The sequence below is a fragment of the Monodon monoceros genome, unplaced genomic scaffold, assembly GCF_005190385.1.
Source record: "Monodon monoceros isolate NGI ecotype Baffin Bay Population unplaced genomic scaffold, NGI_Narwhal_1 Super_Scaffold_8, whole genome shotgun sequence".
Lineage (NCBI taxonomy): Eukaryota > Metazoa > Chordata > Mammalia > Artiodactyla > Monodontidae > Monodon > Monodon monoceros.
The window spans coordinates 11,607,306-11,630,236 of NW_021703785.1; the positions used below are offsets into that span (position 1 = coordinate 11,607,306).

The following is a 22,931-nucleotide window of genomic DNA, read 5'->3' on the forward strand; positions in this document are numbered from 1 at the left end:
TCACAGACACTCACAGGCTTATGCTGTCTTCATTTCTTCCTCTCTTTTACACCACAGCTTGAATAAATGAAGCATCCTGCTGTGGCTACTGCTTAGACCGCCCAATAATGGAACTAACTCATAGGGCAGAATAAAGGGCAGTCCTTTTACCTAATTAATCTGCAGGACTGTGGTTCATTCTGAGTTTATGTCCTTAGCTTTTGTGTTGTTCTAGTTGCTAACGTGGTATTTCATGTAGGTGATGAAACTGGCCAGACTGTAAAATTGGAAACCTCATACCAATGCTCAGATTTATCCCATAATGCTCATACCAGTCTTTAATCTTACTTCTGTTTCTGTGTATTTTTCGTAGTCATACTTACCTCATTTGGCGTTGTAAAGATGAAATGAGTTAATTCATACAAAACGCAGAGCCTGGCACGTGGTATTTCCATTGCCTTTCTCATGGGGCCCTCGCTCTGCCTCCTTTGCCCCACTCTGTCCACAAGCCCAGCCGCTCTCCGGGAGTGGGGAAGGGGTCCTTTCAGGGGCTTTGTCTGCAGCGGTTCCCAGCACTGTTTTTAAAGTCAGACAGATGTGGCTTTGGATCCAAACTCCACCATTTACAATTGCCATGGGCAGGGTGTCTCTCCTCTTTACCCTGTGTCCACATCTCAAAAATAGAGTCGTGGTGAGGGATGAAGAGCTAGTTGAATGTGTGCAGTGCTTGGCAAGGTAAACAGTGTTATTATTTGACTGTCATTATAACAAGCACAGTTCTTCAGTGTTATTCATGCTTTGTGATAGACTCTTAGTAGCCTAAATCTTAACTCTCTGTCCTCTCTGACCAGTATTCTGTAGGATTTAAGACTTTGTGGAAATGCTGAAACTAGAATGAGGTGATGTTTTGACTCTGACTTGATTCTCCAATTCCACATTCACCTTTTCAGGGTTTGGGGTGCCTTGAGAACATAGAGATGAGCCGAGGGGGGTCTTTAGCACAACTTCAATGACATAAATGGCCTTCGATTGCTCTGTGTTCATGGTGAAGTTACAAAAAGTTCTCAAGGCTAATTTTGTCCCATTTCATTCTTTCTTGAATTTCAAGATCTGGATCCACTTTTTATGGGAATTCACCACAATAGACTTAATTTATACTCAGGCTTTTATCTATGTTGCCCCCATCTTTAAACACTTTAATCCTTGTTTCCTTTTAGAAATGCCTTCCAGGAAAGCAGCCCCCACCTTTGAACTGGGTTTACTAGTTGTTTTCTGGTAGCTTTAGCAATTCTTCTTTTATTCATCAAGGAATTTCCAGTTCGTTTTAGTCCCAGTGCTTATCAAGAGCTGACTTTCTCTTTACGTCTCTTAAGGAAATTCTGTTTCCACACTTACTGAGAATGTACCCTCAGCGGTTTTTTTAATGTCTTTGGAACATGGTGCATGAAAATTTCTGAAACCGATTCATTGCCTGGATAAAAACTACTCAAAGATTACGTTCATTTTAGGGGCTTCCCTGGTGGCACAGTGGTTGGGAATTCGCCTGCCAATGCAGGGGACATGGGTTTGAGCCCTGGTCCAGGAAGATCCCACATGCCGCAGAGCAACTAAGCCCGTGCACCACAACTAGTGAGCCTGCACTCTAGAGCCCTTGAGCCACAACTGCTGAGCCCGTGTGCTGCAGCTACTAAGGCCCACGCACCTGGAGCCCATGCTCCACAGCAGGAGAGGCCACTGCAGTGAGAGGCCTGCGCACCGCGGCAAGGAGTGGCCCCCACTCGCCTCAGCTGGAGGGGGCCCACGCACAGCAGCGAAGACCCAACACAGCCAAAAATAAATTAATTAATTAAAAAAAAAATTGCATTCTTAGGCTCAGGGTTCCTTTACCTACCTACTCAGTGTATTGCATTTTGCTGTCTGTACAAAGGGGAGAGAGTTGAACTAAATTTCTTTTAAAAGTTATGCACTGGGCCAGGATATTAAAAACACACACACACACACACACACACACACACACACACACACACACACACCCCCCAGGAACATAGTTCTACTAAGCATGTTGATTTTTTTTTTTTTTTTTTTTTTTTTTTTTTTGCGGTACGCGGGCCTCTCACTGTTGTGGCCTCTCCCCTTGCGGAGCACAGGCTCCAGACGCGCAGGCTCAGCGGCCATGGCTCATGGACCTAGCTGTTCCACGGCATGTGGGATCTTCCTGGACCGGGGCACGAACCCGTGTCCCCTGCATCGGCAGGTGGACTCTCAACCACTGCACCACCAGAGAAGCCCCAGCATGTTGATTTTGATTTATTACATTTACATCTGTTTGCCTTAGATTAGAACTCTTGTTCTGGAACTGAGCCTAAAACTTTGAGAATTTAATGTCTAATTTTACTTTACTGAGAGCCTTTTTCTCCTGAGTTCTGTGTTCTACACTAAGTATGAAGTCTGGTTATATTAGGAAGACGATAGTTATAATTTGGTCACAGTGCATGTTTCTTTTCTCTCTGAGTATAGAAAAAGGCCCCTGGCTTTTTCATAGGGTTTTTACCTGTACCCTGTGGCAGTCAATCACACAGTTCCTATTCTGGGTAGGCGCAGCCCCTGGCCAGTGGTTTACGTGTTCCTGTTTGCACTTACATTTTCAGATTCCCTTGCCCTTCTTTGCTTGATATACTTAATACACTGAACTGGTTTCAGAGATGGTGGTGGATAAACCTGAGTGTTAGGGGCGGGGAGAGGATTAACTTCGAGGTGTATCAGCCCATGGCAGCTAATTTGCAGGCTGAAACCCAAAAAGGGCCTGCCTGTTCTGAGGTGCCAAGGAAAGGCATCTCAGGTGAAGGCAGCTTGGGGGTGGGAGGCTGTGCTTATAGCTTGCTGCAGCGTGGCGCCGAAAGTCTTCCGCAGTGTGCACTGCCAGCCCAGCCTTGTAGCCGGAGGCATGCCTTTTGGTTCAAGCCAGAATGTGCAAGTCTAGGAGTCATTTTTACTTATGTGATTTATTTAAATCTTATCTAAGCAGGAAGTCGATCTATTACTTTTAAAAATTCCACAGTATTGAGGTAGGGGTTGACTTCTCCCTTAAAATGCTATTTTTTTCAACAGATGTCACAAATTTTATTTCCAAGTTAGATTTCCTTTCTGCTTGTAACTGTTTATTGCAGAGATTCCCAAACATTCTCAATTCACAGCACCCTTATTAATCAAAGTAATTTTTCATGGAGTCCCCAAGGCCAAAAGAAACACCTAATGGTTCTGTTTATTAGGTACTTAGGGCCAAATAATAAGTACTTATAACCTAACAACTTGGTAGGCATTTGAAAACTATATACATACATAAAGAAAAAAATTTTTATTTTTACTAACCACGATTCTTACTAATGGGTTGTGTGTGCCTGTTGGGCGCTACACGGCTTCTCAAATTTGGAATCAGATCACTCACCAACATTCTCATTTCCTGTTCCACACTGATTTTCACCCAGTACTTGCTTTTTATCATCGCGACCACCAAATACCCCGCTTCACAGAGATATGACATCACGGAAAGGAATGTAGCACAGTCGGAGGTTGAAACTACAGTTTCTGGCAGATGTCAAGTATCACTGTGTTTTCCTAGAAACTTTAAAATGTCCCATGACACCCCTCAGAGTTTTCTGGGGTATCTCAGCCCGCCGTTTGAGTACTGCACGTTTATTGCATGGTTTAGTTTTTTTTTATTTGATAGTTGTAGGTGGATTTATCTTTTTAATTTTTTGAAGTCTTTATTCTACCCCAGTCTGAACCAGCATGTTCTCCTTTAGTCTGAGCAATCCAAGGTGGTTTCTCATAAGTGAATTGATAGTTATGTCTGAACGTTTCAGATTAACGGTTATTTGTATCTCAATCTAAATGGCCTGATTCTTTAAAGGAGAGTTAATTGAATGAAACTCTTGAGCCAGCTTTCTCACAGGAAAAATAAGTGCCATAAAAGCAGTTTCCCTTATTAAAGTTCAGTACTTATTTTTATTTTGTTCTGTCTCACCAAATCTTTGGTCTTGGCTTGATTTCTGTTTAGCTTCTCCGTATACAAACTCAACTCCAAACATCAGTAGTGTGAGAAATGCTGATTCAAGAGGATCCCTCATAAGCACAGATTCCGGGAACAGCCTTCCAGAAAGGAATAGTGAGAAGAGCAATTCCCTGGATAAGGTAATTTCTTTTAATGTAACTTAAGTGTTTCTTATAACTAATGGATTCAGCCCAAAGTAAACATGCTTCATGTTCTAGTGTTCAGTAAGTATGACCTTTTTTCTTTTTTTCCTTAAACAACTCAGTTAACCTGGGGTAGATGATCTCAGAGTATGGTCTAGGGATGGAGCCCATTCCCTGAAACCCCCTGGTTCCTGTTGTAGGATTTCATCAGGGCAGTGTTTACAGTGGAGCACTTTGAGCCAGTGGTTCTGGCAGTTTGAACAGGTAGGGAAATCAAAATGCCACTTGCTTAGAATCCCCACGGTCTGTGTGCCAGGGAACACCAATTATAACACAGTTGTCCATGCGAATGGGCGTTGGATCCGAAGCTGGCTCCAGAAAAGATTAATCAGTTGTACAGATGATGCAGGGACAAGGCTTTATTTGAAATCACTCTATTCATACTGTGCCCCCAACACAACACATCCTCCTCATATTTAACTATTTTTTTCTTGAAATACCTAAGTTTGGAATTTTGTGCAAATGGATAAAGCTTGGATTTAAACCTGGAACCATGATAGATTAGTCTCACCTCGGCCACTGTTTTCCTAAGTTATTTCAAGTTACAGACAAGTTATGTATAGGTTAAGTTATAGGTTTATGTACCAATAAACACGTGATTCTCTTAGGGATGTATTCCTAGTTCTCAGAAACGTGGAAGCCGCCCTTCCTCGGGGTCAGCTTCGTAACCTTACCGCGGTTGTGTGGTCGACCTCGCCGTGATGACCCTCAGCTGCGGTTCTGTAGCCGTCCGAGCGTCTCCGCGCAGGTGTCATGACCTGTCGAACTTTCCCCTTGACCCTGACATGCCTTCGTGCGTAGAGGGAGAAGCTGCTCAGAAGGCACTCGGCTTGTGTCATACGCGGAGCTGGAGAGGAGGAGAGCGGCCAGTCAGCCAGGAGACACCGGGTCACCATGGACTTCTCGCTGCTAACGCTGCTGCCTCTGCCGGAAGAGGCCCCACAGGCGGCGCCCCTGCTCCCGCTGCAGGGAGGCCTGGGCTCTCCCAGCGGCGCTGATGAAGTGGGTGGGCGGGAGGTACGCCGGCACCACGGCTTTGCCGCTAATTGCAGTGTGTCTCTTCCTATAATAAAAATACTCGTGTTATGTTATTAGTTAAACCCGATTAGTATATATCTTTTCCATTGCCCACCAGTACCTTGAATGAAAGATATTTTTTCACTGATCTTTCTGCTTTGGTATTTGGCAAAAAATTTTTCCAGATTTCAATTGGAAATATAACTTTCAAGATTTTTAAATTTCTTGTGTTTTTTAAATGAGATGAGATTCTTGTTCTTTTTTCTTTAAGTGAATGCTTTGAACATGGTGTGAACCTGCTGTCTAGTGGCAAAGCTGCCCTCACCCTGCGCCCTGAGCTTTCTGAAGTTTGCAGTGTTGAGCTAAGCTGATGATGGCGTGATCTCATCAGTTTAGGGGCTTTGGTCCTGCTGCACTGAGGTGTCCCTGTTTGTCCCTATCGGGCACCTGCCTGTGGTTTTCCCCCAGGGCTGCCCTAGGATGTAACGGAATAACGGTGACTCAGCTCCAGGCTTTAGTGGCTGGTCCATAGCAGCCCCTCGGACTTAATTTGCTGTTTTCAGCCACTGACGTTTTCCTGAGGATATGTTTGGTTTGGTACTGTCTTCTGAATCATCATTTCTTTTTGATCTTAGCACGCACAGTTTTTTGCATGAAGTTTTGCTTGGCATTTCGGCACTAAGCCGACAACTACGACTGGTTTTTCAGTTTGAAAGGTCCGTGCCTTCTGGCTTGTCCCGGGAGAGTGTGCCAAGGAGACAAGACAGAGCTTCCATGGATTAACACTTGTGTGTATTTGGTGACAGTGTGCTTGTAGTTCGTTGACAAATCATTTATACCTTCCAATTTGTATGATTTGACTCAATTCTAAGACTCTTTCTCTTCCAAGGGAGAAAAGTGAACCTAATTTTGTTTTACCTGTAACGAAGGAGAAAAATCACCTCTGTTTCCTTCTTTAGCACCAGCAAAGTGGCACTTTGGGAAATTCTGTCGTTCGCTGTGACAAACTTGACCAGTCTGAGATTAAGAGCCTGCTGATGTGTTTCCTCTACATCTTAAAAAGCATGTCTGATGGTAGGTAAAAAAATGAAGATACCTATTTTACTTTCCTTGTTTCAGTATTTGGTTTATTTTTTAAAAATTGTAGCTGGTTCAAAGTGTTTAAGGATTTAAAGGGATTTTCTCTCTTGTTTGAAATACATATTAATTTACTGAATGTACTAGAAATAAAAGTCTTAATTTGGAAATTTATTTTCATTAATTATTGTATTTCAGAAAGAGTGCTAAAATGTGAATGGCGTATTTTAAAAATTTATATTAAGCTCAGACATACATCTTCACTAAGGGAGACAGAAGCAGATAAATGAAGTAGCTTTTGATTTTTTTCTTTTTAATTTCATTTGTCCAAGCAAACTTACTGGCAACTTGTATAATTTTATTAGTCAGTCTCTTGAATTAGAGAATGTAGTGTTGGTGACCTAAGCATCTCTTCCATTTACAGTGTGTGTGACATTCCTGGCTTTAACTAGAGGTGGGGTGTGTTTAGTTTTCTAATGGAAATAGTGGTATTCTGGTAGATTAAGCTTCTCATTAAGGGTTTGACAACGACATTTTTAAATAGAAATGACCACAACCATTAATGCTTTATCAGTACCATTTAAAGCTTGTAAACATCCATGGCAGGACAGTTCCAACTCTGATTGTGTGATATAAGCAATCACATGAAACTGTGCCATAGTGTAATGTCACAGTTCTTACCTTGGTCAAAAATCTTCTTCATTTTCCTGTAACAAATTAGGAAGGGTACTGTGAGCTTCATTAAGGTCATTGAGAGAAGACAAACTCTTTTGAAAGTAAAATGCCATTTTTGGAGACCTGAAGCCCACTTGTCTGGTGGCAGGGGGTGTGGGCATTGAGCATCCAGGGGAAGGTACTTCTGCTGCAAATAGTGTTTCTTTTGTATCGAGCTTCCATTTCGGCAGCACTAAGAGCCTGACCTGTAGCTCAGAAGTTAGGAGCAGCATATGATCCTTAAAATGCTTTGGAACTGGAAGATTTTACTCTTCTGTCAACTTGTTACTTTAAAATAGCTATTTTGAAAAACACAAACAGACAAGATTTTTTTTTTGTGAATGATGACCAAATACAAAAGCCCCAGGCTCTTACTCTGATTTTTCAGTTAGAAAGTTGAAATTCTTCCCATTAAGTCAAACGTTCTCAATTTTCATCATGGTAGTGAGTTTCAGCCAGCATTATAGTCCTGTTTTTCCTTTATTGAAAGTTTTCTTTAAAATATTTTACATTTCAAATATTAAATGTGATGTGTAACTAGAAAATAACTTTTTAAAAAACAAATATACAAGAAATTTTGCATCCAAGTGAAAGTTACCCTTTAAAGTCAGCCTTTTGGAAGGCCAGGCACATATTTTAAAAATGCCACAACTTCTTCAAAACAGTTTTAGAATATCCTTTTTTTTACAACTACTGTTGTTACACTTTTTTTCCCCTTTATAATTAGAATTTTTTGTGTGTCTCATTTAAGAAATCTTTACCTACCCCCCAGGCTCTGAAGATATTCTCCTGTATTTTCTTTAAAAGCTGTATTATTTAAATTTTCACATTTAAATCTTAGTATCTACCAAGCATTGGTTTTTGTGTATAGTATGGGGTGGGGGAGAAATTGCCTTTAGAATAGTTTACCAGACAGATAACCAAAATCAGTTGTGTGACTAGCTCTGTCGCTACTCTTTCCTTTATCCCACATTTAATGCGCACCTTCTACACACAGGGCCCCTCGCCCTCTGTGCCTTCTTGTGCCTCCTTTCTCCGTAATAGAGCTTAGCTCTGTCTTTCCCCCTCCTCAGCCAATAGCCAGAGCACAGAGCAAGGACAGGCCACGATGGTACCACCCGGCTGGCCAGCTGGTTCTGTCTGCTGGCCTCAGGTGTCTGCAAGTTGACCCCGAGGGGCCCAGCATCCAGGGAACTCCCTGGGTTCCCAACACACCAGCCTCAAGTAACCAGAGTCCGTCTCTCTGGATTCTAAACTTGAAACCCCCAAGAGATGGAAGCTCCCCGACCCACCCTCTGGTCTAAGAGGCCAGGCATGGCTTTCAAAATCAGGTGCACTTGATTTAAATCGCCATGCCACCGGCCTTCTGTCAGCTGGCAGTTGGGAGAGTTACTTAGCTTCTCTGAGCCTTCATTAGTTCATTTGTAAATGGAAACTCTGCCCCAGATCATGGTGAGGATTCGATGACAGGATATATGTGAAATCATGAGACCTAACACAGTGCCTGGTGCATAGCAGGTACTTGGTATGTATCCCACGGCTTCTCCCGCCTGTCACTGTTCTTGACAAGTGTAGGATAAAAGTCCGTTGCCATGCATCTTCATGAGCCTCCAGCATCTCTGCAGCCAGCCTCTTGCTCATCTCAGGCCCCAAAGACTCAGTGGCTTTTTCCCTGAGAGAAATCTTTTAACGCATTTCTCAACTTCAATGTAAAATGTGAGAAGGCAAAAATGTTTAGCTAACACTCTTTGTGCAATGTCGAATGGTTAAGAGTCATACACAGAGAATGCTTCCTGTAAGTGAATTTGTAGGATTTGCCTTAACTAAAGATGTGCCCAGTTGTTCTTGATAAAGAGCAGGTGTGGTTCTTAACCACTGGTACATTGTACCATCATGCTAGGAAATAGGAACTCTCATACATTGTTATTTGGAAGGCTATTTGACAATATATGTCAAATTTTAAATGTACACACTATTAACATGGCTAGTTCACTTCTAAGAATTTCTCCTTTAGATGTAGTTGGACAAGTGTGCAAGGACGCATGTAAAAAGGATTTTTACCGAAGCATGATTTATAATAGCAAAGAATTGGGGGGGAAGAACAAGTAAATGTCTGTCAGTAGGGGAACTGGTTAACTCAGTTGTAGTACATCCATGGAGAGGACTGTTATGCAGCTTGGAAAAGACTGAGATAGATCCAGGCTTAATTGCTGAATTAAAACTCAAAGGGCAAAACAGTGCCTGTAGGATACATGCTTCCACTGCAGAGAGAGAGTGTGTGTGTGTGTGTGTGTGTGTGTGTGTGTTGGGAAGGGGTTACTTACGTACATGTAAGAATTTTCAACAGATTCTCTACTGGGGAGGGATTCTGTAGTGGGTAATTTTCTAGTCCATTTAAGAGCACATTATGTATAAGTTAAATAGGTACCATGCAGGGCTAGATGATGCATGCTGAAATTAAAGTTCAGATGTAGCTTCTTCATACTGACTAAGCCTGTTGTGCATGTTACCCATTATAATAGATTAGTCACTGTGGTTTATCCTTTGATCAACTATAAAAGGGGGCCGAGGAAAGTTTGGAGGCCTACACTCTGAGGTCTCTTCCCATCTTATAATGTACGAAATAGGCATTATAATTCTAATCAAATAAATGTTTACTTTCCAGATGCTTTGTTTACATATTGGAACAAGGCCTCAACATCTGAACTTATGGATTTTTTTACAATATTGGAGTGAGTAGTTTCGTCTTTGCTCATTGACTCTTGATTTTTCCTGGCTAGTTAAGAGGTGTGAAGAATACAGTGCACCAGCAGTTGAACCAGGACTGCAATATATATTCACATCCACACTTATCCTTAAGCTCTTTCTCCTGGACCTAACCCCAACACCCACTCTCAGGGGCTCATGACCCAGTGGACAGTGACAGCCTTAAATGATTAGATATGTGATTATTGAAGATGAGAGGTTACTACTTGTGCGTATAAGCCATTTTAATAAAATAACACAACATTTATTAGCTGAATTCGGTGGGTGATACTCAGAAACTGAGACATAAAAACTGCTACAATTAAAAAATATGTAAAAGTGAAATCTTAAATCCAGTCTATATTATTTTATTACTTTAGTTTAAGTTTCTGTTTTCCTTTAAGCTTTTTACTTCCAGAAACACGAATCTACAATCCCTTATCCAAAACTAGTGGGGCCAGATGAGTTTTCAAATCCAGAATTTTTTGGATTTTTGAAAAATTTACATAGAGAGTATATTCCGCAGCACCCCACAGTCAAGCACGTGATTGTTTCTGCAGTAAGAAGTTATTTCTGTATACTATGATTGTCCACAGTAGTAGGTTAAATCATGACCAGGTAGCTTTACCTCTGTTAGTTGGGGTCATGAATTTGCTGCCAAATGTGTTTGCACGAATTCAGGGCAAACCCATGGTGTTCAGAGCTTTGTGCATTTTGGAATTATGGTCTTGGTCCCCAAATTCATGGTCACTTCCTCTGCTGAGTTAAAGGTGGGAGTTGTCACATGTGAGACAAGATTCTAGTAAGTTCAGAAGAACTTACTAGACGTTGTTTTAACTGACTCTTATTAAATATATGATTTTTAAAAAAAAACAATCAATGTTGTAAATAAAATACAGTAAAATAAAACAAAAAAATACATAACTTGATGTCTGTAAGGAACCAGTCCATTTACTTGAATCAGAAAAGAAAGCTCCTTACATAGGCTGAATGAGAACAGTATAAGCAACTTGGAACAGTGCATATGGTTTCCACCATGCCTTCTAAGGCAGACGTGGAGTAAATATCCACACCCAAAGTCAACAGTCAATCCTGTCGGTCCTGGGCCTTTCTTCTGCGTTGCTCAAACCAGCCACCATGGCACTGATAGCAGCGCAATATGCGGCCTCCCTTGTGTTTGACCATTTTCTCTGGGTTTAGAGGGACCTTCCAGAGAATTTCTGAAAACCAGAAGTAAGGGGCTAGTGGTAGATGTAAGAGCTTATTGAACATGTTACTGTAAATGGGTTTAAACAAAGCCATGTGTCAAAAATAATTTTATCTCCAGTGACTTTATCGCTCCCTAATAATCTTTCACTCTCTCTGCAGAGTCTGCTTGCACCAGTTCCAGTACATGGGGAAGCGATATATCGCCAGGTACTGTGGGAGTTTTAGTTTGAAGTGTTGTGTCATTCTCTGTGTTGCTTGGATCCAGAAGTGTGGGAACTGTCGTCTGTGGGGATTGGCGGTTGTAATTCTCATAAACCGCCATGAAGACAGTGGCAGGTCTTTGGATTGCTGCCATGAAATCTGGGGGCATCTTTCGCCTATGTTCCTACGTTCCTTCTGTCTTGTTCTGTCTTAGGCATACCTCCTGGAAAGATTTTCCTCCGTGGCCTGTTGCTGCACTTCTCCACTTCCTTCCAAATCCTCCCTCGTGCTCTGTTCCTTCTGTCTCCTCTTTCTCTTCTCCCAGTTCCTCTGGCTGTGTCTTCCCTCTCTTTCTTTTTTTCCTTCCTCAATGATCTCTCTTTCCCTTTTTCGCTTTCAAAGGTCCTTTTTTTTACCATTCCACCTCCCAACTTACAAAGAGAGTAATTTCTCATCTAACCACTTTCCTCCTTAATGAAAGAATGTTTTCAGTCCATCTTAAATTTGTTTGGACTGCCACAAAAACCATCTCTAAAAGTGAGCCTTTTTTCCTCTTTTTCTGAATAAGCTGTCTGTGCCCTCTGTTGCTATCTGACCAGAACTCTCTGTTGAGCATCATAGACCCTCACTGCCCTGTCCCAGCCATCCTCTCGCTTCCGCGCTGAGTTTGAGGAGAGCTGGACACTCACTGCTGATGGGCAGCCATGCAGCTCCTTCTCTGGAGGCTTTCCTCGGACTGCCTCTTGTCATTAGCGAGTTCTTACTCCTTCCCTGTTGCCATTCAGTGTGCCTGTATTTGTTTTCTTCCGTTGCTGTGTATCCTGTGATAATGTATTCATGGGGTCTTGGTCTAAGCATCCTATTTTTCTATTGTTATTGTTGCTAAAATTTAATTATAAGTAAACATATTTATGTTTTAAGAAAAACTTTAAAATTTAGTTGTCATTGAGGTTTTTCTCTTATCTATAATTCTGCTTTACAACAATGAAATAGGAAATAGATTTTTAATAGACTTTCTATTTAAGTGTCAAGATTTCGCTCTTTATGGTAACATTGTTTTTTTCTTGAGATATTTGAGAAAGTTTCAGAATTCTGTTTATGTCAAATAAAAGTATGTTTTATTTTAAAAAGCAAATTTAGAGAGACTATATTATGCCTTCTTCCTATTAATACTTTCTATTTTTAATTGAAATGTGGTGGCACTTAACGTTCTCTAATCCTAACTCTTATTTTTTATCGTAACAGTAATTTTTGCATTTGAGTTTTTTGGGTACTAAATGCAAATATATACAATGTGTCCTTATACAATAACTTCATTCTTTTTGACTTTGTCCCATGAAGATGGGCAAACAGTATATTTGGAACAGAAAGACACTGTGCTGGGGGAGCTTCACACCCTCTCGTGGTGTCACCCACCTCACAAGATGGCATTTGGAAAATGTTGTGCAAATAGAATGAAAAGCCTCAGAGCTGAACACAGTGAATGTGAAAAGCTGAAGATTTCTGCCCCAACAGACTATTTTGGAATTGGATTTTGTGAAGCAGTTAACTTATTTTTTCTATGTCTCTAAATTTAATTTTTTTAAAGAAAAATCTTCTGACTTCTTAAGCACCCTGTATATATTTGCATGTAAAAGTATGCTTCCTTGGACTGTCTTAAAAATAAATGGGCATAGATAGGCGGGGTGGAGGATGGTGTTACTTCATCATGCGCACAGTGGAAAGACGTGCCCTATTTTATAGAAAATTGCCATGGTCTCTGCCGCACATGGAAGAGATCCTGAGTGATGATTTAAACGTTGTCAGTGTTTGCCCTCCGTGGTGGTCCGGTTCTGTGAACACTGCGCCTTCTCATTGTGTCACTTTGAAATCACCCAGCAGCATGTTGCCCGATGATATTCCATGCATGTCCTGTTCTACTCCACACAATAACACAGTGAGGGAGACGGTTGGCTACGGGACGGGGGACAGGTGTCATTCCAGCGCTGGTCTCATTTTTCATCTGCTCTGGTGATGGTACACAGTAGGAAGTTAGCTGTTTGATTGCTAATCCAGATCACTTTTCTATTTTCTTCACTTGACTGCTGACAAGTCTAACAAAGGTTGTGGCTCTTCTCCTCCTTTCCTGGGTAAGAATAAAGGTGTTAAACCGCCTCATATAATCCTTCCCATTGCATGTTTGTTCTCTGTTTCTTCCAATGTATTATTTTAACTAAAAAAATTTTTTTTTGCTGTTTAATAACATATATAATCCAAAAAGATTCGTAGTGTTTTGGCTGTTGTCCAAATGCTGGTCATTAGCACCACATTGGACTGATGCTCACCTTTGTAAAAAGTAGCATCTCTAAATGACTTTCCAAAACTGAAAAGGTCTCTGCTTTGGCCTGGTTTTTGCTCCTTCGTCTTCAGATGCTTTGCTGTGAACTCTGCCAAGTGCTGCTGCCTGTGTGTGTCTTTGGCTCATGTGGCCCCAAACAGGCTCCTCTGTGCTTAGTCCGTGCGTGGCCAGTCTCCTTCGTGCTGTGTCCTGGCCTCACTAACTAATGCTCCCCATCTCGCTGCAGTGTAACAAATCTAACTTTTGCTTCTATCCCATTTCACTCATGTTGCAGGAACCAGGAGGGGTTGGGACCCATAGTTCATGATCGAAAATCTCAGACATTGCCTGTTTCCCGTAACAGAACAGGAATGATGCATGCCAGATTGCAGCAGCTGGGCAGCCTGGATAACTCTCTCACTTTTAACCACAGTAAGTCCCATGACACACCATCGTAACAGCCAGCCATCCCATGTGACAGTTCAGAGGGGAGAGCCCCTGGCCACACCACACCACATCACCAAATCGACTTTTCTTCCAGCTCAGAGCAGTAGGATGAAGAGCTCGTGGCGCAGTTCCCTTCCTCGGAGGAGAATGACATAATGTGGGACGTGGTCAACTACAGCACCAGACCTGAAAGCCTAGACCCTTTGCCCCACGCCATCTGCTTGGTGTTTTTAAAACAAAATCTGGCCTGATAGCCAGACATTCTCTGATAATTTAATTTAGTATTTTGATTTGTTGCCAGTGGCCAGCTTATCATCAGTTTTCCCCATGTGACTCCCAAGAACATCTGGGGCAAGTGCCTTTCACCCTCCTGACCCCATGCGTGTAATTGATCGAGCGTCCACATTCTGACATTCTAGCCCTGAATGTATGTTAATCGTTAAACTGCTGTGAAACCGTAAAGCCCGTGAATCAATGTGTGAGGGTGTGGAAAAGCCAATAACAAAGTGACTTTTTCTGTGTTTTCAGTGTGAGAAAGATATCAAGTGTGCTTGGAATTTCTGTAGACAATGGTAAGATTTAATCAGGTTGAAGTCTGCTTATGAGGTCGCTTCACTTGCAAACCGAGACTTCTTGTTCATCTCGCCTTCCTAACTTTGGGGCTTCCTAACTTCACAGTAGAGACTTTGCCAAAACATGGGAGCATATCTTTAATTTAATTTTATCAATTGACAGAGGGGACGTAGCATCATGTGCTGTTTCTAGAAATCTAAGTGTTTAGTCTTCTTAAGGGTTTCTTGAAGCAGAAAACCTAAAAGATATCAACCATGTAGCACTTTATAAACTAATGTCATCATTTCTGTCAGTGGTGTGTTCTCTAAATTGTCCCATCTTTGCTCCAAGCATGACATAGCTAGTTGTTGTTCTATCTAGACAATTATTTGTACTCATTGCAAGCAGTGTCTTTAATTCATGGTTAGTAATATCTTCTCATCATTTCTAATCATAAGAATTCATTCCATTCACTGTGATTTCCACACCTCTTTCTTAGTACAGGCTAAGAGTATAGACAATATATTCCTGACACCTTAAATTGAGAATAGTTCAAAGTAAAAATGCTGAGGAATCAAAATATGGCACCTTCCCACTCTTCCACCCCCAAGAAAGTTAAATGTAGTGGGTACAGTCTCTCTTTATAAAATTCAAGGCTTAATTTAAATCAATATTATGTCAGTCTGCCACACACTGAATTGGTAGGCTTCAAATGCTAGTTCTGGGTTCTATACTTAGCTGTGAAATGTGCGTTAGTGACATGTCTAAGGCTACAGAACTTGATTTTTCAACATCTTGTCTGTTAGGGCTATTTTAGCTCTGCAGACAAAGGGTTTAAACAGACAAAACAAGGAGTTTCATTATTTTTAGTTTTCATTTCCTATTTAGCAAAGAGAAATCAAATTCCCACTTTTTGCAAGACTTGCTACATTGCCTTTGCCCAGATAATGTATGATACAGGGACTATCAGTACCTCATTATCAGTTGAAATAAACGCTGAAGCTTTAAAGCACTGTAAAAAAAAATCATAAGCAGACCAAGGCCCCGCCTCCAAAGATAATCATGTAGGAAACATAGAAAACAAACAAAAATAAACTGAATGATCAACACACGAATAAATAACCTTAATCCACCAAGATATGCAGCAACCCCTCCCTCTGCAAATGGATTTCACGGTGGTGGTTTGAATTGGAGGAGAGAGACAGCTGGCTGTGTTCTACTGCCAAAAACCCTATTGTTAACATGGTTGATCTCCATTCTCTCTTCCTGCTACCCACAGAGAACCTTGTCCTTCCTGCCCCTCTCCTCTTTCAACCCGAAGTTTTTCTTTAGTCAGTTTTCAGTGACACCATTCTCGATCAAAGTTTCTCCTTTTGCCTTCCCAGTCAAGACTGTGTAGCTGATTATTTTAGCCTTTTGATGTGTGCCCACAATTCCTGCTCTCCCCGAATAGCTTCTGATGCCCCATAGTCCTTGCATCTCCACCCTGAACTCAGTCTTCACTTACATCTCTAATTGTGATTCTGTATTTGGGAGGCTTCAGCCTCTACCACCATTAGCTTTTTGAGTTCCAAATCATCAACTCGGCCAAAAGCCATAGAGAAGGGAGTGTATACTGTATGTATACATGTGTATGTGTGTGAACTCATACATACATGAGTTTTTACATCTTCACCTAGATACTGTATGGGAAATTTGTAGCCACGTATGTCTCTTTAAGAAAATTCCTATTTAACGAATACAGTACCTTCTATTGGGCCAACCAGTATGACAGAGATCCAATATGTGAGAGACTTGCTGGGATGCCAGAGTCTAAAATGAATTTATTTTGGAAAAGAATGAAAATAGGAAGAGTCCCCTATATACCTGCATTTTTCATTTCCTTTCTCTGAGTAGGAAAGGCTTTGTCAGATCTTAGCGTGACCAGCAGGGGGCAGCAGAGGACTGCGAGGAACTTAAGCCGATGCAGGCCAAGCCGCACTGTCTCCATCGCCTATTAACAGTAGGACACGGGAAAAGGCACCACACGCAGCACACGTGTAACGCTAGCGGGCACTTACCCTTACTCTTGGATTTTTATAGGAAATAATGAGAATTTCACTGTGGCCAGTGGTCTTAACTATTTTAAAAACACTCAAAGGGTAGGAGTTTGTTGTTTGGGTCATTGCCCAGGCTTATAAAAAGTAAATGTTTACAACATTAAGGCATTGACCTGTTTAAGGCAACATGTACTCATTGTGTATCAGTAAAAAAGACTTGTGCCAAAGGACAAATTGAGAGTGATAGGTGCTCGGAGTATACTTTGTATATTTTATATAAACTGAGTGATGAGGGGAAAACTAAGTGAAACGTGTTTGCAAATAAGTGATTCATTTGCAAAAATATATAAAGTAACAGTTTGTATTTACTTTAATGTTATGTATTGTTCTAGGAATATGTTAAATTCACTTGCATGATAATCCATATTTCCCATTGGTGTGATGGGAGAGAAGCCAGCCGAGAGGTAGAAACCCTTGAAGAAAACCTGTATTTCATATAATTCAGTATAAGAGACAATTTAAGATCACTGGATTAAGTTGCAGAGAATTAGATCTCAGGTGAATATGGGGAAGCATTTTCTAACTGGACTACCTATTAGCTAGTATAGGTACTGGCAGCTGGAGATGTGAAAACAGAGACTTGATGAGGACCCATTGGGGATACTGTCCAGGTCATTTAAGCATCATATGAGGAGTTAGACGAGATGGCTTGTTCAGACCCCATCTAATTCTGATATTCTTTGATATCTATGAATCTCAAGTAAGAAACTGAATATAGATGATAATTAAGTTCCTTTATTTTAGACAATATTGAATCAATATAAAAAATGCAGGGGAGACATATAGTCTCTGAAGTAAAATCAATATTTCTCAAAAGTTCTTAAGCATGGGTGATATATCTTTTAAAATAGGTGAAATGGGCTTGGATGCTTTAAATGTCTGTACTCAAGATGGTAAATAAAATGTCTATAAAGCCACATTTCCTTGATCTGGAGATAGATTTTTGCCCCTTTGCCAGCATTTCTGAAATCAGGATATATTTTACAGATTTAGCAGGTCTTATCTTACAGATACATCCTGAATATTACCTCTAACATGGTAGCCTGTCATTGATTGGTGCTTCTTGCAATTGATAGGGTTTCAGAGTTGAGAAAACCTGACACAATGCCCATTTAAAGTCGGTCATTTTTAATATTTTTAGTATCCTTAAAGAGGACTTTAAATTAAAAGTTATGATATGCTTAAACCAAGTGTTGTCACAGTTTGGGGTCTGTATCCCATACCATTTTCAGATACAGCTAAGTATCTGATTGTCTAAGTGACAATCACTTATGCAAGGTAATCTGAGACTAGAAAGCAGGTAGTATAACCATTTCCTCGAGTATAAACTCTGAGATGATAGACTAGTTTCACAAATCATTTTGAACCTATTTGTTTCTTCGGTGGTTAATCAGAGGGCAGACAGCAAATCACATGATGTTTTGCCTTGGAATGTCATTCCTTATTCTGTTCTCCACTTCTTGCCCATCTGTGGGGAAAAACTTTTTAGCAATAAAAATGAGATGGAGATCAATAATAGATTGTGTAGTGGTGGATCCATCTGATACTTTGCATAAATATGTGCAGTTAGTAAAAGCTGTAGACCATGAGTTAATATATCTAGGAGGCTAGGTCTTCTACATTTGGGGATTTCTTTTAGCAACAAGATTCCTAGCTGTTCAATATTTATATTTTTTTCATAAAATGTATTATTTTTCTGGATTCATATTATGGGCCAGAGAAAAAAATTAAAAATAAAAACAAGAATTCTGGTTTCATAAAGAGTGAAGGCAGCTTTCAAGAAGGAAGTGCCTCCTGTGAGAACATGTATCTGACTTATTCTTCTAGCCCAAATGTCCTCTGACTTTCGGAAAAGGCGAGTGGCAGTGGATCAGGCTTCTGCCTTTCTGACCACATCACCTCTGATGTGGCACTGGGGAGGGAGGGGTAGTTTACAGATGTCCTCAGCATTACTAAACCGAGCTTTTCAGGAAACAGGACTTCATAAAACGGAGTAAAGTTAGGTAAGTCTAACCATAGCAGATGACATTAGAGGGAAAAAAATCTCATCCTCCTCCTTTGAGTATTTGAAAGATTTGGGGATTTGAGAATAAATCACTTATCTGAGTAACAGCAGAATGAAAATTGTGTACATGTGAGCAGTGGATCCTAAGGTCTCTAAAGCACCCCCTGAGGTGCCTGCTGGAGATGGTGCATCAGGGAAGTCCTTCCCTCCCTGACCTGCCTCAGTGACCACGTCAGTGCCTGTGCCCCAAGGCACCACTACCCCCTAGTGGAAGTCAGTAGGGTTAACAGTACTTCTTACTGGCCCTGGTCAGAATCTGCTTAGTCAGCTTTAAAAAGTTGCTGACCGATGCTCTGAGAAATTACTGTGTCTCTTAAGACCCCTTCTTGGGTTTGCCAGCTCAGTTTCATTTTCCTGTGTTAGCCAGTAACAAGGTGACCATTGATTAGAGTCTTCCCTCATGCACAGCTTTGTTCCAGGTCTTGAGACAGACTGTCCCCATGGGGGTATCTTTTGTCAGATTGTCCAGTCAGTCCCTGTCACTCACACAACGTCCCATGCTGCCACTTATTTTTAGGGATGTTTAAGTAACACTGGTTCAGGAACCTGCTGATTTTTGAGACAAAACGGTTTAAGGAAAAGCAAATTATAACCAATTGTGGCTAAAAGGACTGTTTCTTTTATTCTTATATGATTCGGACACAGGCAGACAGATTTCTGTATGAATTGACTCTTATTCTAAAGGAGATTAGATAGTGTAATGTAGCTTAGAGAAATTTTGTCATTAATTAGCATGGCCCATTGATTATATATGTTTAAAAAATAGCACATTGACAAATTGCAATTCTTGAATTGTTTTAGACATTCAGCCAGGTATAAGTAAACTCTGTTGGAGTTCTTCAGTGTGTAGACCATCTCATCTATAATAATCACACTTGGATACACTTATCCAGTAAGTTATCTAGAAAGAGAAAAGGATAGTTCTGTGCAGAGAATACAGTTAATCACCAAAGCAAGTGCCTTGTTACAGTTTAACCCAGATTATAAAACTTCATTTGGGATAAATGGCAGCCCTCAGTATAGGGTCCTTTTGACCTGTGTGATAATTTTGGTTGGTCTGATAAAAGGTGGTGGTGTTTTTGTTTGTTTTGTTTTGGTTTTTTGTTTTGTTTTTTTTTTTTTTTTGGTCCTCTCTTGCCCTGCTTTGTGATCACTGTAACAATAATCATTAGTTTGTTTTCCTCTTTTGTTGGCTATCTCACCAAACAAACCTTACCAAATGAGGAAATACCTTGGCTTACAAAGGCAGTTCAGTGACTATTAGTACCGAAAAATGTCTGTCTTCCTTTCTGCTAGATTTCTTACCAAAAAAAAACCTAAAAGCAAACCAGGAATATAAAGAAACAGAACTAGCACGGTGCCAAATGTGTTCCATAGCCTTACTAGGGACACGATGACTCTGTCACACTGTGAAAATAATGCAGGCCACTCAAAACCACCATTATAAAAGCAAAGCAAAGTTGGATGAAAGCACATAATAGTTTTGGTTTTTTTTAATCATACTTTAAAAAGCAACTCGGTAGCTTTAGAAAAGCTTTTTGTAGTCTTTCAAAAATCATTCTCTATCTCTGACATTTATTAAAGTCAGAATAATATCATGCTAGTTACTTTTTTATCTTAATAATAGAGATTATGGTACAGTGACCTGAATAAGGAATTGGGAGTGTAGTTTCTGGTTTTATCCCATTACTGGCCTCAAGAAAATTCTCTAGGCTTTCTGTACTTCATTTTCCTGATCTATGTACAAAATGTCCTCCTCTGTGGAGTATTAAGAAAATTACCTACATAGTAAGTGTTGATTTGTTTTGCTCCTTGGAGAAAGACATTACCTGACGTTTTATTATATTGCCATCTTTCTTTGTAATCTAGATCAATACTGAAACACCTTTGCATCCCTTATATATATTTCTGCTAATGCATACCATTTCATAATTTAATCTCAAATTGTATGTCAAACTACATTTATATCAATACTAAATTGATTTTACAGCCACATACAGAAGATATCAGTTTGTATTTAAATTATGATTCTCAAGTTCTCTCCTTTTCTTAAACATTTCTTTCAGTCATAGTGGCTTTTGTGCTTTTTTATTAAAGCAAGTAGAATACTGTTAGCAGTGCAGTCAACTCTTGGTTATCATTCATGATTCCAACTGATAAAACAGATCCTTACTTTATTGACTTGAGACTTACATAGCATTCGCTGTGTGCCAGGCACTATTCCAAGAGCTTCACAGCAATTAATGAATTTAATGCTCACCACAACCCTTTGAGGTAGATACTGTTATTATCCCCATTCTACAGATGAGGAAACTGAGGCATAAAGAGGTCAAGTAGCTTGCCCAGGGTCACACAGCTAGTAAGGGGACGAGCTTGATTCACTGAGCAGCTCATTTTCCTTCCCTGTGCTGTGCTGCAGCCTCTGTCTGTGTGGGGAGCTTCAGAGGTCTCAGCCTCCTTCACTACCACACCATCTTAACAGCTCAGTCAAGTGGCGCAATTGAGTGACTCTGGTCCATGTTCCAGCCCTAGCTCCCCTGTTTACCAACTGTGTGACTTAAGACAAGTTGTTTAGCCTTTCTGGGCCTCCATTTCCTTATCTGCAAAAAGGGTTTAATAATGCACACACTTCATAGGGCTATTGAGGGATTAAATAAGGTGATACATGTAAAGTTCATAGAATTATGGCTGGCACATAGCAAGTGCACAATAAATGTTTGCTGCTATTACTTCCCTCCCAGAGCTGAAAAAGTCATAATTGAATGGAAACATTTTTAATACCTCCTTTTACCCACCCCGCCACCAAAAAAAAAAAGGCAAACAGGGAGAAATGGCCCTGAAGGAAGCCTTCTGGAAATAATCAAAAGTTGACTGTGACTATACCATTCCCTAGCCTTTCTTCTTCAGCCACCGGCAGTAACCTTGTATTATGATTCATGCAGGCTATGGCCACTCGGACGCAGATGTTCTCCACCAGTCGTTACTTGAAGCCAATATTGCTACTGAGGTGTGCCTGACAGCTCTGGACACCCTCTCTCTATTTACACTGGCATTTAAGGTTTGTATTGAACAGCTGTTCATGGTCAGAGCCTCACCTTTTAAATTCATTCTGTTTATTTAACTGAATCAGCAAGAACTTCTTATGTTGTATTTTTACTGCAGCAACTGTTTTTGCCCCTGTAAGGAAACCATTAATCCTTAAATTCCCTTAATGAAACCGTTCCACTGTTAATGACTTGAATTCCCTGAAATATAATACAGCTTAACTGGTCAGGGTGTGCCACCTGCTTGCAAAAGGTGGACACAGTCCCAGGAGGCGGTTAACGCTTGGCCAGATGAAAGCGTTTACCGGGGAAGGTGGCTTTGCTGAGCCCTCGAGAATGATAAATACAGGAACCTAATTGGGCATTTCTGCCTCTACTATCTTTAAACATATCCACATGTGGTAGCAATTAAAATTAGATGTTTATACTTAGAGGAGCAATACCTAAAAACATTCACCTTTTCAATTTTGTTTGGATCTGTTACTAAATTAAATGATAGAAACATTTCAAGTATAGAGAATAAAAAGTGATCTTGGTCTTATTTTTAGGTTTTAGCAAGTAACATTTACGTAGGTAAAGATGGTCTCTTCAGCCACCTTCTTGTTTTTAGGAACCTAACCCTTCCCATTCTCACTCAATAACTACTTCCGTTTCCAGAGAAGCTGAATTAGTGTTAATATGCTCTGAATATGAAATCAGTATGTTTACTTGCAAGGGTATTTGGGAAACATACCCAAAGTCAATCTGTGCTTTACTCATCTCCTCTTCTCATGAAGCACATTTCTTTATTAGAGTAAAAATAGTTACCCGATATCATGTAGCTTTATTATAATTTACCTTTGTTCGTAGCAGCCATGCTACTCACGTCCCCAGGAAATGTCATAACTAGGAACCCAAAGTGATATTGCTTTGGGAACCCAAAAAAGGAACCCTTTTTGTACAATCAAGAAATCATGTTCTTAATGAGAGGAAATGTTTGAAAAGATTTAAGCCCTGAACCCCAATTTATTGTTATATTAGCTTGCTGCCGTTTATTGAGTGCCTTCTGTGTCTTCAGCGTCAGTCAGTCCTCACAACAGCCTGGCCCAGTAGATCTTCTTATCCCCCATTTTATAGATAAGGAGATTGAGGCTGAGATAGGTCAGGAAATTAGCCCAAGATCACTGTGTGTGTGTGTGTGTGTGTGTGTGTGTGTGTGTGTGTGTGTGTGT

At 40.5% G+C, this 22,931-nt stretch overlaps 1 protein-coding gene across 20 annotated transcripts in view; it reads left to right on the plus strand.

The window, feature by feature from the left end:
- DOCK9 (dedicator of cytokinesis 9) overlaps positions 1-22,931 on the plus strand; it is a 351,807-nt gene that overhangs the window by 287,173 nt on the left and 41,703 nt on the right. For 10 of the 20 annotated variants that reach the window (XR_003791732.1, XR_003791733.1, XM_029210207.1 and 7 more), the window contains 6 exons: positions 4,037-4,170; positions 6,210-6,324; positions 9,707-9,773; positions 11,155-11,202; positions 13,809-13,945; positions 21,619-21,734. Coding sequence is in view for 16 of the 20 variants with exons in the window: in XM_029210207.1 (XP_029066040.1) it covers positions 4,037-4,170; positions 6,210-6,324; positions 9,707-9,773; positions 11,155-11,202; positions 13,809-13,945; positions 21,619-21,734 (617 nt within the window). In the remaining 4 variants the exon portion in view is untranslated. Of the gene's footprint in view, positions 1-4,036; positions 4,171-6,209; positions 6,325-9,706; positions 9,774-11,154; positions 11,203-13,288; positions 13,326-13,808; positions 13,946-14,488; positions 14,533-21,618; positions 21,735-22,931 lie in introns of those variants that run through there. The other 10 variants (XM_029210196.1, XM_029210204.1, XM_029210198.1 and 7 more) reach the window with 6 other exon arrangements.